This window comes from Corvus kubaryi, unplaced genomic scaffold (genome assembly GCF_017639235.1).
Source record: "Corvus kubaryi isolate FWS band 111438036 unplaced genomic scaffold, C.kubaryi_AGA036_p1.0 76, whole genome shotgun sequence".
NCBI lineage: Eukaryota > Metazoa > Chordata > Aves > Passeriformes > Corvidae > Corvus > Corvus kubaryi.
The window spans coordinates 200213-216057 of NW_024582063.1; the positions used below are offsets into that span (position 1 = coordinate 200213).

General features: G+C 41.3%; 1 protein-coding gene across 4 annotated transcripts in view; it reads right to left on the reverse strand.

Annotated features, from left to right (window-relative positions):
• Positions 1–800: 800 nt before the first annotated feature.
• Positions 801–15845, reverse strand: part of TP53BP2 (tumor protein p53 binding protein 2) — a 53094-nt gene continuing 38049 nt past the window's right edge. For all 4 annotated transcript variants that reach the window (XM_042051446.1, XM_042051447.1, XM_042051448.1 and 1 more), the window contains 9 exons: positions 14580–14708; positions 14033–14169; positions 12780–13269; positions 11637–12418; positions 9654–9791; positions 8942–9075; positions 7783–7949; positions 4549–4748; positions 801–1866 (listed from right to left, as the gene is read on the reverse strand). In XM_042051446.1, the coding sequence (XP_041907380.1) occupies positions 1825–1866; positions 4549–4748; positions 7783–7949; positions 8942–9075; positions 9654–9791; positions 11637–12418; positions 12780–13269; positions 14033–14169; positions 14580–14708 (2219 nt within the window). In that variant the 3' untranslated portion in view covers positions 801–1824. The remainder of the gene's footprint in view (positions 1867–4548; positions 4749–7782; positions 7950–8941; positions 9076–9653; positions 9792–11636; positions 12419–12779; positions 13270–14032; positions 14170–14579; positions 14709–15845) is intronic.

Below are 15845 nucleotides of genomic sequence, written 5' to 3' on the forward strand. Positions count from 1 at the left end.
CATCCTGCGTATCTGAAATCAGGAAAGAGAATAGTATTGCATATCTAAACACTTGTATTCAGAGATAGGAGTCCCTTGTATGTTTTGTGTCAAGCCCCAGCACTATTCTAGTTAAATATTCTTTAAAGAATTATTGCAGCAAGTACAGGTTTGGTCAAAGTGAGCATTGATGTGCCTGGAGCAGGAGAAAAGCTTATGCTTTCAGGTGGAATCTTGAGTTCCTGTATCTTATTTGTGTTCCTTTGAAATATAAGAAAGTATTTAAATAAAATTTAAAAAAAAAAAAAAAGTAGAAATAAAGTGTGCCAGACTTATTTCTGCTGAAAATAAGCAAATTTTTTTTTTCCTTAGAGAAAGATCATCACAGTGCACATGCAGAGCTTTTGCTTTCAGGAACATAAGTTGTTGCCTTTTAAAGGGGAAAACCAGCTTCTGGAGCTGATTTTGGATGTGGGGCAGTTAATAAAATGTTAGAGAGGCTGATACTTTAAACGATTAATGCTTGAACAGCTAAAGGTTTCTAAGATAGATAATTCATACTATATACCCCACAGCCAGAGGCTGTGACCATGAGCCAAGTTGCTGCTGCCTTTAGTTTCCCCACCTGAGGAATTGTGTCCTCCTCCTTACAAACAATTTCTTCCTTATGGGCACCTTTTCAGAAAGCAGTAAGACTTCCCCAGTAGGAAAACATGAGCCTGCAGGGTGAGGCACTTCCTAAACACCTGTAAGGAATTACTTGCTCTTCTGTTAAATACTGCTCATTATCAAATTATTGCCACATAGAGAGATAGAAAGGATAGCTCTATAGGAAAGGCTTTATTTAGAAAATATTTGTACCAAGGTTTTTTTTCTAAAGTATGTCCCTTAGCTTTTAAGGTTAACAAAGGTTATGTGCAACTAACAGATTCAGCTTAATTTTAAATGCAGGAAAACTACCTGGAATGGAGGGGGGAGGAGGGGTTCAGTTTAATACAGAAAGTTAGTGTAATGTAGAACAGCAGTGTGTCTTACTGGTAACATTTCTAATAAAAATTACCATTAAAATACCCAGAGTTAAAGCTTAAGAGGAGACAAAAGTTTAATGGTGGAGTAAACAAGTGGAGTAAAAACAAGTAAGTTGTCAAGGACTACAGAAAGGTTCTACACTTAGTCTTCAAAGTACAAAATACAATAAATACATGAGGCTCTTTGTAAAAAGAAGAATCTAAAACTACATTTTTGTTACAGCACATGGTATTTTGAATACACAGAATTTCTAAGATGCTACAGCTTGTTTTAAAGTTATTGCTTAATGGATTGGTCATGTGGTCGTCGCTCTTCAGATGCACTGCAGGTTTTTTAGCTTCTCTTAACAAACATTTTGCTTCCAGCAATAAGCAGTTGGGTGCTGTGCACATACTTTTAATTTCTCCCATCTGGAAAAAAGCCTTGGGATAAATTTGGACAAAGCCAAGTTACCTGTTTCATGATGATCCCTTCAATGGCAAATTCAAAAGGTTCTTGTATTTAATGCAGAGAAAAGTGAAACTCTCTTCTGCCATGTTTGAAGGAATCCAAGTGGGTACTTGAACATAATGGCTTGATTCGACCAAAGGCAGCAGAATTTCATTTGCTTGTAAGCATTATTTCATCTTGTACAATGCCCTCATCCATTTGCTAATGCATCAATCCTTCATTTGTTTTCAAAGCACATTCTTCATAGCTTTCAAATTACATTGTCATTGAAATAAGTCTCATGATACTGGAACCAACACAAAATGGACTCTTTTTCCCACAAGTTACCCATGATTAGTACTTCAAGAATCTGGCTTCTGTACTATTTCATGCCAAGCTTCTTTGTCTAGGTTTAATCCTCGGATACAGCTGAGGGTAAAACAGAAATGAGGTTTAAAATTTTAGTACTTTAAAAGGTTACTTTTTTTAAAAGAAAAAAATAAAGGAACAGAAAACCTTTTTGGTACTACAATTCTAATGTAATCCATAGTAGCAAAAACATGGTTATAAAAAATAAATATTACATGTTATAAACTAACAAATATTAATTTAGCAGTCTGAGGCAAGCTCAAAAAAATACCAACCATGTCAGTACAAGAGGAAGGTATGGAACAGCACATAATGGAGTACTTTCAGCTCTGCCCAGATGGGTGGGCCAGGAAAAGCACATGGCTTTGTAAGTCAAGAGACTTCTGTGTTCAGTGGGATTGTTCCCTGTTTCATAAATGGGACCAGAGAGGTATTAAAGTCTGGTTTGCTTTCTCTCAGTGCCTATCAGCTTTTATGTCTGTATAGCTTTGGGCAAGCTGGAAACATCTGTGTGCAGAAGAACCATGCAAGTGGAGGAGCTGTGCTTTAGGGTGGGTGGCCAGTTCCATCAAGGACCTGCCCAGCAGTGAATTGGGACCTGTCAGCCTGTGCCCCCTGGGCCCTGTGCTGCTCACACACCCTGGCCACACACACAGGGGTGCAGGGCACAACTGACAGGACACAGCTTGGGTCAGCTCACAGCAGGGACAAGATGTCTGGGAAGCTGCTGGCTCCCACTTGGAAGGGCTTAGGGAACAGCTACTGTTGTGAAAAGCACAGCCACTGGCATATGAAAATAGGATACATTTCATACAGTTAGGAGAGATGAGTCCTCCGTGCTCTAAATGGCAATGCACATCTACATCACAGCTCGGGTTTTCTCATCTAAAGCTCTCCTCAAAGATGCCCCCTTCTCTCTTTAACCAGACTCTGGCTTTCTTCTTTTCTCAATGAGTAGGACAAGGCCAACAACTTCACCACAAGGTCTGTCTCAGCCTGCTGTGGTTTCACCACTGTTAGAGGTGAAGTCAGTCAGTTACAGTACCATAACACCTGACAGTGTTCAAAAGACTCCCTTTGACAGTATTATCTTATTGGCTTAGGGAGCTAGGGAGTCACTAACAAGGGTAGAGCACTGATACAGATAATTTAATCCTTGGTTTTATTCAGTACACCTGAGTGCAAAAGGATAAAGCAACTATGATGAAGACTTAAGAATCTACCAAATATTTTCCTCTCTGGTGAACATCATAGCCTAGAATTCAGCTGCTATATTAAGAGGCTGGTAGTTGCTTTGGAGAATCACCACATGATATTTCAGTGGCAGCACCAGAACAACTGAGCAGACACAGGAGAGTCACAGTTAATAAATACTGTGTAGTTTTACCCAAAGATTCTGTTGGGATTGTGTTGTGCTTACAAGGGCAAGTTGTGATCCCCAGCTTAAGCTGTGCTCAGGCTGAAAGCACAAGCTTATGAACAAACAGCACATGCACAATTCACCCTGGGGCAGGCAAAAACCAAAAAGCTGCCATTTTGACATTACTGTGCAGGGCTGATGGCTGCTCTCAATTTAGAAATGTTTACTTTGGAGAGGAAAAGACTGAGCAGAAATACTATGGTAGGGAGGATTTTACAGTACATGGTGTTAGGCCTGACCTGGAAATGATACAGAAATTAAAACTGATTTTGCATTAGATAGAGTTGCTCTGCAAAATCCAACCAGTTTAGGAGTAATGATGATCTACATGAGGAAGGAGGTTCAGCCTCTTTCAAGCATCATGCATCAATCAGCTAAAATTCACAGTGGTCAATCTTGGAGAACCTCTTATCTCCAGCACCAGGGCAACTAGAACTGTAGAGAAAAGCTTCATGGAATTTTTATATATGTGTCCATCTGCCATAGTTTTCCAGCAACTCAGCTATGAGGAGAAATACAGGGACATAATTTAAAGTATTTGTTTGTACACAGTTGTTCTTAATAAAAGAGGCAGTACCAAAGGTGATGAGAGGAGGAGAGGCCATTCATGTAAAGCCTTGGACATATGGTTAAATGTTACTTTAAAAGCAGAGGAGAAAATAAAGATCTGCCTTTACTGAGCAATGTAATCTGTTTTCCAACCCTAGAAAAAAGATAACCTAGATTTTTGCAGTGTTTATCTCCTTGGATCAAAAAGTGCCCTGTGTACACAGGAAAGGACTCATGACACACTCTTCATGCAATTTTCAGTTCTGAGGGCCCTTTGTGCCAGTACATCACTCTGTGAAACAGGGAAAACTAGTTTTGTTCTCAAACAATCATAGAATATCCTGAGTTGAAAGGGACCCCTCAAGGAGTCATTGAGTCCAGCTCCTGGCCCTACCCAGGACAGCCCCAAAATCACACCATGTGCCTGAGAACATGCTCAACAAAACGTTACTCACACATCATGTTTGGATGAAAGGGGTTTTTCTAAGATGGCGAGACAAGGTTGGTATTAGAGCCTGCAGTATATAGCAGGCTGGTGATACACGTTGTTCTTTTGTGCACCCATTAATCTGTGTTAAGTACCTTAAACAGAGGGTGTTAACCCACTCCGCCAAGGTATTCAACTCCCTAAACAAAGATGGAGAACGTCAACTCCTTCCTCTTGACTTTTAAAGCTGCACCTCAGTGCAAGTGGTGCAATGAGAACACAATGCTGTGTACACTCCCCATCCTAGGGTGGGGTTTCTTTGGTGCTGGCAGTAGGCAGGACTCACCCCTAGCAGGTTTCGGGGCACGTAGCCTTCCTTGTCGTTCAGCCGTGCCCACCACCACTCAATCTCCTCCTCATCCTCCCGGCGCAGGATTGTCATGCAGTCTCCTTCCTTCATGGACAGCTCGTCATCATTCTGAGCCTCATAATCCCAGAGTCCATAAATCACTCCTTTGTTCATTATGCCCATCTTCTCCTGCACTCCTGCAAGTTTGAAAACACAAAGCAGCTAAATTGAAAAGAAAATAAATAAATAGAAAGGACAACAGGAGGGAAGACTCCTTTATTCTTACTGGAGGACAGGCCAGGAAAAAACCCCAAGCAATTCCTACCTGCTTGGCACCTTGTTGCCTGGTCAGAGGTGGCCCTGGAAGAAGTGGCTTTGTGAAGTTACTTACAGAAGACAGATTCCTTCCTTACACATGCTCAAAAAATACAAGGCAAATGGGGAGAGCAGCACTGATTGATAAAAGGTTATATTTTTGTGTTCACACTTTCTAGACCTAAGTGATGGTCAAAAAACATTTTCTGTACTCTTAATCCAGTGGTTACCTCTTTCTGTCACAAGGAGATAGCAATACCTGCTTAGGTTGACCACCACTGTCATTTTGATGCTTGTGGTGTCATTTGCCACCTGGGCCATTTTATTTCAGAACTTCAAAGCACGTTGCATCTCAGACCTGTACCTGAAAGATTTGCCTGCTACTCTGCAGCTGCTTTAGGTTAATCAAGCACTTATCTCAGCAGTTCTTAATTTCTAACATTATTTTTTGTTTTGTTTTAAACACTGCCTTCAGAAACACAATTCTTTTAAATTATCTTTGGACCAAGGTATTTTGGAGTACACACATAGACCCTGCAGTGTTATTTAGAACTTGCTCACTTTACAGCTGTAGCCAGAGATGATACTTTTCTTTCTGTACACATTCCTCAGCCTCCATGCACAAAACTGGAAAAGGTATCTTTGTTTGTACACCAGTTGATTTTCTCTTAGGTAATTATTTTAAAATACTGAATCCTACTGGGGTTTCAATGTTTGGTTTTGGTATTTTCAGGAGCAAAGATCCTGAAAGTTTTATGCATCATAAAACTTGTCCTTTCCCTTTCCATCACATACCTATTAGAACATTCTGTATAGGATCTGCTAAAGGAAGCACCTGCTCAAATCAAGTCCTCTACTTCTGCACAACAGCTCAGCACATAAAATTAAATTATTTCCAGTGCATGATAAGCTCTGCTCAGAGAAACTCTTCCCTTGCTTTGCATTTGGTATAATTAGAGGTTTGGCCAGAGCTGTGCTCTGCACCCATGTGGAAGGGAAGATGGAGCACTGAGCATCAGAGCAGACAAAGATGATCTACACAGGGCTGCTGGTCTCCTAAAGGGGTGTTAATAGTCACACCAGGGTAGTGGGGCAAACACACTCAGAGACAGCACAGGCATTACATTTAAGAAAGTGGAAAATTCCGTACTTGAGCAGCATCAGACCTGTCATTTAGTCAGTGATAAAGGATGATTGGTTTTATTTAAACCTACCTCCTACTTGATATTGGACATCATTTGCAAGAAAAAGATTAAGTGAATCAATGAATTACATCAGGGTTTATTAGCTTAATAATGAGTTTAGAGGGCCAGGTTTTAGCGCAGTTCTGGAAACAGATACACATTCCCAAACCTCTTTTACAGAAGCAGTTTTAGGCAGGGAATAATTTCTTACAGTAACTACAAGCAACCAGAACCAGTCTTAACAATATTTTTAATTTCTGATAGAACAATATGGAACTTTGATAGCTGAACAGCCAATATATCAAGAGATAGATAGTTTCAGTGGTTTCAATCTGGAAAAACTGGCAATAAGCCAAAGCCTTCCAGTCCTTTCAGGACCCATCAAAAAGTATCTCGTAACACAAAAAAGATCCCAAACTCAACATACAGAGTAGCAAGTCAGATCATCAGATGGCAGGTCATAAAAAACCCCACAAACAAAAAGAATGTATTTCTTCATGCTGTATATACTGAGTCCATGGACCTCCTTTCCACAGGATGTTGTGGGCAGTTTACCTGAATTTAAGGATTAGACAAATTCCTGAAAGAAATCCTTCAAGAGCTGATCAACACAAAGATACCATCTCTTAACTCATATGTGAGCTAAAACCAGTTTAAAATATTAGACAAGTGGTGTTATTTTTTATCTATTCCTACGATCTTCCTTGGGTATTTGGTCTTGATGCTTCCCTTGGAGTCTGGACACAAAACCAAATGGAATTTTGCTTAGCCTACAAATTTTGATGCCAGTTATAAAGGCTTCCTCCCTTTCTAGTGAAAACTACCTATTTGGCACCAAGAGACACAGTTTTCAAGCTTAGTGAGGACAGCTGGACAGACTGTTTTGAAATCTGCTGGCTGAGCAGCTTAGAGAAACTCAGATCTCGCCTGTGCCACAAAAGCAGCAAGGCAGTTTTACAGCTTTTTCTGCTGTGTTACATTGCTGTTACTCTAACCTCTTGCAGAGGGATGACACACCAGCTGGTAGGTGCCATGGGGACACAAGCTACATACAAAACAGAGAAAAGTAACTTAAAACCTCATTACACACAAAACATACAGTAAAGTAATGTAAAACCTCATTGACTAATACTCATCACACCCTAGGGGGAATTAGTTTTCTCCATTAAAAGATAGTATCTCTGTAGCCCTACTATTTGAATAAAATCTAAATTTAATATGGGATTTCTTTTTAAATGCAAGTGAAGAAAAAAGTCAGGAAGGTAAAGTCAAATTCAGTGCTTACTAATATCCATTAAGGCAGGAACTTGGCAATACCTTTTTTGGTTCTAAGGTGCACATTAGTAAATACTCCTCATTTAAAGACACCAGGTAACAGCTATGAACTGCCTACTGACATATCCATACTACTTTTGTTTTTATGTAGAAAGTTCTTATGTGGCAAGATTCACCTAATTGGTGAATCTGTCAATGCACATGCTTCACTCAAAGCTTTTAATGTAGGGAAAGCTTTTGTTACTCAGATCTCCTCCACAGGATGAATATTACAAAGTTAATCTCGATGGATCTCATTCTGTGACAGCAAGCTGGCAAAAACCTCCCTCTTTCCAAGAGGGACCTGTGGCACAGGCACATAACCTGAGTGTGCAATTTACCCCTCCGTATGCACAAATGAACTGAGAGGTGGCAGGGGCACCCCAGGCATGCTCCAGGACTCGGGGCTGACACTCACCATACAAGAACTGGGAGCACTGCGTGTAGCCTTCCTCCATCTCCTCGCACTTGTCTGCGGCCGTCTGCATGTCGCTGTAGGTCATGGCAAAGACAGCCGCCCCCGACTCCACCAGGAACTTGCACACCTGCACGTTATTGCAGGATGCTGCACAGTGCAAAGGGGTCCTGCAAGGCAAGGACAGAAGGATGGCACTTCACTCCCACTGCTCGTGGAGCGCTCACAGAGCGCCGGGAGCGAACGGGCAATCAGCCCTGCCCTGCTGCAGGCTTCCCAGCACAGCACTTAACCCAGCATGTCAATCGCTTTCCACAGATAACAGGAGCTACAGCAAGGCCTGCTTGAGCCCTAAAGCTAGGCTTCCATACAGATCTCCAGCTATTCTACCTTTTTTTAATCTATTAACATTTTAGGAACATTCACTAAGGCACTAAAAATTTAAAAAATTAAAAAACCCACTCAGAAATCTTTCTGACATCATGCCTCATACAATCTAGATAATCACTTCAAGATTTGACTTCACGACAAGTGCAGGTAATTGGAATAAGCCCTGAGGTTGAGGGACCACAAACATCTTTATTCAGTCTTAGGCCTCAAACCCTTCTGTTATAGGCAGAAATAATAGTAAAATCACAACCCCCTGCACCAGCCTTTCGTAAATAATCTCACTAGTTATTTGTAAAAAGGATTTGTAACCCATTATCAGTTGTAAACCTAGTTTGTACATTGTGGTTTTCCACTTCATTTTGGTCTAAAGTTCTGTGATTATTGGACAAAACTGGAGAGAGTTTGCAGGGCTAGATACTGCCCAGAGTGCAGGTAAGTTACAGGCTCACAGAGGACATTGGGAATTTCAGCATAAGGCTCATTCGCTATAACCTGTCTTCAATATCTCAAAGAAACAGAGCAACTTCCTGACAACTGTGTCCATCCCACAATGTTTTTTTCATACAGGGAATATTGCTATAATTTCCCTATTCTCCCCTCTGCACAGTCCCATGTGATGCCCCACAGAGAACTACTGTTGCTCTGCTTTGGAAAGAAAACTCATTGCCAGCTCCACAGGAGCAAAGCAAGGGACATTCTGAGGGACCTGCAGCTCCCAAGCCAGGGCCCTTGTGGAGAACATCCATAAGGAGCCACTTCATGGAACCTTTACCATCCATCACTGTCTGCAGCATTCACGTTCACCCCAAACTGCACCAGGAACTTCACAATTTCCGTGTGCCCAGCACACACAGCGTTGTGCAGCGCGGTGATTCCTTCATCATTGGGCATGCTAGGATCTTCCACCTGGCCAGCCAGAAAGGAACCAGTCACATTCAGGTGAAACACTCTGGAATAAACACCTCTTCTCATATAAGAATCACTTGTCTTATTCTGAAATACGGATCTGTGACATATTTCTAGGAAGGACATGAGCAAGAGGCAGAAGAGTACAACCACCACTAATTTTTCAACAAGACTTACATTTAAGCTTGCAGTCTCCCTTTAACAGTGTGGTTCAGAGAGAAAGGATCTTGAAAATTTACTAGAAGTATTTTTCACAAATATCTGATATATGTCTATTTAACTGTGAGCAACGTTGACATGGATTTTGCTTATCGAATTATCTGATAACATGCCAGACAGGGAATGAAACACTACATAAAAAATGAGAAGAAGCTACCTTGCAAATTTATAGTCTTGATGCTAAAAATCCACTGTGGACTTGACACACTTCAAATCAGCCTCCAAGTATGAACACTTAGAACCTGTCAGGATTTATCTCTTCAAGAACATATCTAGGTTCTGCACTAGTCCAGAAAAGCTACAACTTCCCAGTTTCAACTGGGATTGAAATTCCTTGCCTTAAAAATTAGCATTTGTACCTCATAAATTATTCTCTGCACGAGGTCAAACTCCCCCTCCAACGATGAATCCAGAAGCAATGCCAGGGGATTGAATTTCACTCTCATTCCATGCCCAATCCTCTCTGAGCCAGTCTTACGCAAGTTCGTCCTCTTTCCCTGTGAAAAGGTAACACAAGTTACAGGCACTTTTTTCCTGGAAGAACAATAATATAAAATTGCTTATTTGGGAATGAAAGCAGAAATGATCAAAGCAGTGTTTAATATTAAATTTACACCATCTTTACCAATTCCCAAACACATTATGAATATATTAGGTTAGGCATGTTATGAAAGATCTCTGCCTTTATCTCTGGACAAGGTCACTATTCAACTCTATACAGAAGTTACCTTGATCAAACATCACCAGAATAGTGAAACTACCAAATCCCTGAAGGTCAGGAAAAGATGCATTTTTTTTCTTGTTGTTTGGACGATTTTAGCATTAACTCTCACAGCAGTTACACCAACCAAGCAGCACACTCCACAGAGTACACTACTTCAAGTGCTGATGTTGAAGTGCCTAACGTTTTTGTAAAAGTATAGCAGAGGATAGCAGGAGCAAACAGTGATGGAAAACAGTTTTGGAAAGAATATAGAACCAAGTGTAGAATTACTTCAGATGCTCCCATGGATACTGGAAACCAAATATTTCTATAGCTGAGTTTGTACCTTTTCCTTTAGGGAACATGCTCGCATTAGCTCAGTGCTCGCCCAGCTGGCTGGGCAGCAGCAATAGGACTATTCACGAGGGTATGTAAATTTCTGACAGATGTCCAGGCAAAGATGAATAGAATTGACTCATATTCTGCAAGAGCAGGCATGTGGAGATAAGATATGTAAGTAGAGATTCCCATTAAATACTCTTCTGCCTGTAATTTGTACATAGTATCAAAAGTAGGGGCTTTTTCAAGAGTGAGCCTGGCAGCACAACCCACAGATTTAAATATGAAATCAAGAAGGTAGGCTGGTTTCTTCTCATCATTGCAGAGTTATTACAAAACCAAGCAGAAATGAGTTCTTACAATTCAGGAAATCCTACCACTCAAGTTTCCTTGTAAAAGGGAGCAAGGACAAAATCTTTAAAGCATGAACACACGAAATGTCTACTCCATGCACAAATTACAGGGTTAAAAAGCACCTTTAAAGCTTTTAACTCCTCTGCACTGAAGTGATAGAGGAAAAAACCACTTTCATGTATCAAGTTATCAAAACTGTACTCATGACAGGTTTCTAAAGAAAGTCTCTGAGAAACCAAAAACATTACACATTTTTGTTCCACAACAGTGCAATAACATCATACACAGATACAAATTTGCAAAATAAAATGGTAAAAGTGCTGCCTCCTCCTAGCCCCAAGAGACTCCATTTTTATGCAACTTGAGAGTAAACTGATGTTGAATCAGGTTCCAAAGAAATTCAGAAAACATTCAGTAGAAGAAATACAAACAGTTGATGTTTACAAATGAGTTTTTAAGGCAAAAACTAAAGAAGTCTGTTCCTCCATATTTTTCAAGCAAGACGCTTTCAGATAAGCAAATGCAATGCAGGATTAAGAAAATTCATTTCCAGCTCTTATTAGCAATAGTGGAAAAGGCTTGTGAAATCTGTATCTCTATCTGTATCTTTAATTTCTCTTAAAAAGGAAGTAAAATCTGGGTGTAGGCAGACTTCTATAAGGAATGCTCTTTACAGCTCTGAAGAGTTTTACTATTTGTGTATTCCATTTGAAACTTTTCATTATGTCATTAATTCTAGGAACAAGAGAGACTTTTCATTACTGCCATGCAGTCTGGAGATAAGAGCATCACACAAGTAGAACAGATACCCACAGAGAGACTTTTAGACTGTGGGACTGTTCTCCCACATCTGCTTGAGCTCTACAACACAATGCACAGGGTTTACGGCAGCACTTGAGAGGATTTATTGACAGGGCACCCCAACTGTAAGCTAACTAATACTTACAGGAGGCAAGGAAAACTGTCCAGTAACTTCAGGAGGCCTCATATTGAATGAGTCCTCTCCCAAACTCTCTGGTTCCCCTGATGGATAGGGAGGTGGTGGGTATGGAGGATACTCTTCCATGTACACCTCCAGTGGCAGTGGAGCTTCTAGGTTTGGTTCTTCTGCTTTGGGCTGCGTGAATTCATCACTGTCTGATCCAGCCTCAGGTACAGTGTCCAAAGGTGCAGGGGGAAGAGCAGCTTCGCTCTGCTCTGCTGCTGTGCTTTCTGTCTCCTCAGCAATAGCTGGTTCTGGCATGGAAGCAGCTGTTTCTTTTTCTGAGTCTGTGCTTAGATAAGGATTTGGGATTTCCACCGGGCTCTCAGGACTGGCAGCTGATGCTGTCTGTTTGGAGGGATGCGATGGAGCTGAGATAGTCTCCATTGCAGCCAGAGTGGTCCTCTGATACAACAGCTTCTGAATGTTGGGGCCATTAGGCCCCTCTGGCTCAGTAATAGAGCTGCGTTTCTTCAGCGGCCTGGGGGCATTGGACAGCTTTTTCCGTAGCGCCTCCAGGTCGGCATCGCTCTGGTTGCGGTAGGGGTTGGATAGGAAAGGCAGCAGTTTGGTCGGGCTCAGGGGACGGGGTATCCGCTCTGGTTCATGGTTCTCATGAGCAGAGGCTGCTGTTTCCATCTCAGGCTCTGGACTGCCTGGCTTGCCCTGCAGGTTGGAGTAGATGTTCTCCGTCTGCGGCAGCTGATTCTGTACCGCAGCTCCTGCCATCACGGGCTTGCCGTACACTGGGGAGCAGTTCAGAGAGGGGTGGGGGGAAACAAGTTTGAATATTTGATCAACAAGAAAACAACAACAAAGAAGAAAGGTGAATCAGGCTGTGTATTCTTTATGTAGGCTAAAGAAGCAGAATACAAAAAACTGAACAGAACTAACCTGGTAACTACACATACCATACAGTTATCTTGCAAACACAAAACAGACATGCTGCACTTCCTGTTAACACTCTTACACACCCCCTAAGATTCTTACAGCTGCCCTCACCCACTTAATTTCCCCAAGGAACAGCTTCGTACTCACAGCCCAGGTGGAAAGAACATCTATCTGAGGTTTATCAGGCAGAAGAGAGGGAGAGAGCCATATGCTTACCACTTGGGAAGTGTGGTCCTCTGGTCTGTGCCCTCGTCAAAGCACTCTGTACTGCCTGCTGGAAGTTCTTCCCAGGAGTCTGCTGTTGGGTGTACATGCTGTAAATGGAACTTGCAGCCACAGTTTGAGGCTTTCGAAATGGTGGCAGTGAAGTCTCTTTGGATGGCTGAGGAGTAAAAGGTCTCACAGCTGCTGCTGGGGGACTCTCCTGTTTGGAGGAAGGAAGAATTTGATCCTGGCTAGAGGAAGAACCTGCAGGAGGCACTGAAATTCTTTGCTGTATCTGCTGAGAAGGATGGGAAGGCTGCTGTGCCACTGGTTTTTGCTTGTTCCCCATAGCTGCAATAGCCAAAGGCAGCTTCTGCAGGTTTCCATCCAGCTTTGTATCAGCAGGTTGCAGATGACTGGCTTGACCAAAGTAAGGCAAGTTTATCTGTTTTGGTTTAGTGGGGACAGGTGGTGGCACCTTGGTTACATTTTTATTGGTTGTCTGAAAGACAAAAAAATTTCATTAAGGTTACTCAAGGTTTAGGAGTGCTGCTGTGAAGGACCAAAGACCCTCAAAGAATGACACAGTATCTTATTTGTACTACTGCTGCAATAATGTTTACAACATCATTGTAAACAAGAAGAAACTGCTTGAAACATTTTGTCACCACTGTTGTTTGAACACACTTTGAGCCTATTCTCTTTAATTCTTTCTGTAACAGCTATGTTTAAAACAAGAGCAATGGCAGGGCACAGTAACTTCTCTACAGATGTCAGAGACACTTGGCTGGCAAGAGGCTGCTCTCCAACAAAGCACTTGTCATCCCCAGTTGCAGGCTACTTCTCCCCTACCTGATCAAACTGTGCCCTTGTGCCAAAATTTAGGTGGGAAGTCTTGCTGCTATCAAACATATGAAGGAGACTGCTGCATTAAAGAGTGAAACAAGTGTGTAGATCATTTAAAAAACAAACAACATGCAAATGCCTCTTTGTATCTTTGGGGGAAAAAATATATGCATACACACTAGTACAAGTAATACAGCCACTTTTATGTATTAAGCCAAAATGTAGATTCTCACCACAGTGACCGTAGAGAACGATTTGGAGCTACCAACTGCCATCAAAAGCCTAACAGGCTTTTTTCCTCAGACGCAGTCTTTTAAAAGCTGACCTCAGTACTTTTCAGAGCTTTCTGCCAGCCACATTAGAACAGCTGTGGGTAAGCCCTGGCAGATGGAAAGCAGCAGCCCGGGCTCCTTGCATACCTGTGCTTCCCGCAGGAGATCCTCACTGCTCTGGTTCTTCCTCAGAGTGCCCAGCCCAGCAGACTGGTCCACAGAGTCAAACATGGAGAACGGACGCACCTTCTTCTCTTTGTCTCGTAAAAAAGTTTCTCCTTCAGCTGTTGTTGAAGAGAGAGGAGACAACTTTCAAAAGGGATGGCACAACTGTAGGGATAAGAGTCCTGCTCTGTGCAATATTTACCACAGTGTATGCAGGAGATGCTTTTTGCATCCATCCTACCCCTGCACCAAGGGCCCCTGGGCCTGCCAAATGCTGTATTATGCAAGTTCAGCAGGGGCATGTAAGAAGGAACTAGGATTTACTTCACCACCTGAAGTGAGTTGTGGGTTTGAGTTCTTTCTTCATAAAAGCGCTGCAACACCATAGCAAAGCAACATCAATGTTCTTTGATTTTTTTTTTTTGTGCTTTCAAATGAATTCTCTATTATTTACTGAAGCATTTAGAAGAGAAATATCATCAACTAGAATATCCATATTTTAAGATTAGCCAAGCACAAAAGAACATACCTTGTCCTTCACTTGTCACAATTCCTTTTCCTGAAGTCAAGGCTGAACCTTGACTAATATGATTGTCTGTATTTGAACTGCTCCAGTCAGGGGCAGATGGGGAAGGTTTTGTATTGGGGACCACAGAACCTAGGAGAGAACAAATTGAACACATTACGCTAAAATAGTATTTTTTATTGACTTATTACAAGTAGGGGGTTTTTTTTCTGTAAGAGTCAGGTCTAGACAATGTAAAAGCATCACCTAGAGGTTAACTGCCAGAAAACCTATCATTACAAATTTTCATTCATTTGTTCATTTTAAAAAGAGATTTGCAAATGAAGTTCAGGAACAGCTACCAAAAGCAGCAGCAAAACTCTTTGTTGTAGCACACACCTGCACTTCTAGCATGCAAAAAAGAAACTTCTCTATTATTTCCAGTTAGTAGGAAACTTTCCTTGAGTATCTGTGCTAAGTTAAAAGTGATACAATGTTAAGCATAAAAAAGATATATTGTGCAAAGAAAAAACATGATGCTATAAAGCATAGACAGACCCTGCAAGTGATATTCAAAACAGTAGAAAAATCATCTGTGTGTTTAATGTGCATACAGGTTCTGCTTTAAAGCTGGCCTTCACATTCATTGGAGTAGACACCCAGATCTGCAAAAATCACTAAGAAAATGCTTGCAATCTGCTATTAAATATTTCACTGAATTCTTTCTACTAAATTCTAAATAATCTAAGTAATGTTAAAGTCAAACAGTAATAATAAGCAGCAGGAGAAAAGTTCTGTTCTGACAAAGTATCAAAGTCTCTGTAGGAAAGCAGTCCTTTTGTCCAAATGCTAAAGAATAAGATGTGATATTTTAGTTCAAATAGCTAACCACCACACATTGCTCGAGCAAAAATTCAAATTTTCTGTAGTCTAGAGCTTAAATTCCACTCCAGTAGTTTTAGGATCAGCAAACCAAATAAAAAGAAACAATCCTCCATTCTCCAATACGGCAAGAGACACTTGGAACTGCTTTTGTGCAATGGTTACTTTAGTATCTGCCAGAACTGGAGATGGAGGAAGTGAGATAGAAAATAAACAGAACTATTCTACAAGCTCAGTCTTCATTTCTTGCTTTTGGGAAGATCAGTGTTTCTCTTCTCTCCCAGCTGAAAAAGGAGTCTTCTCCCAGGATAGCACAGAAGAGATACCCACAACACTCAAGAGTTTCTCCAGACTTCTCTTACTGAACTGACTCTCATAGGAGAAAGCCACAGAGAGAAGCCAACAAAT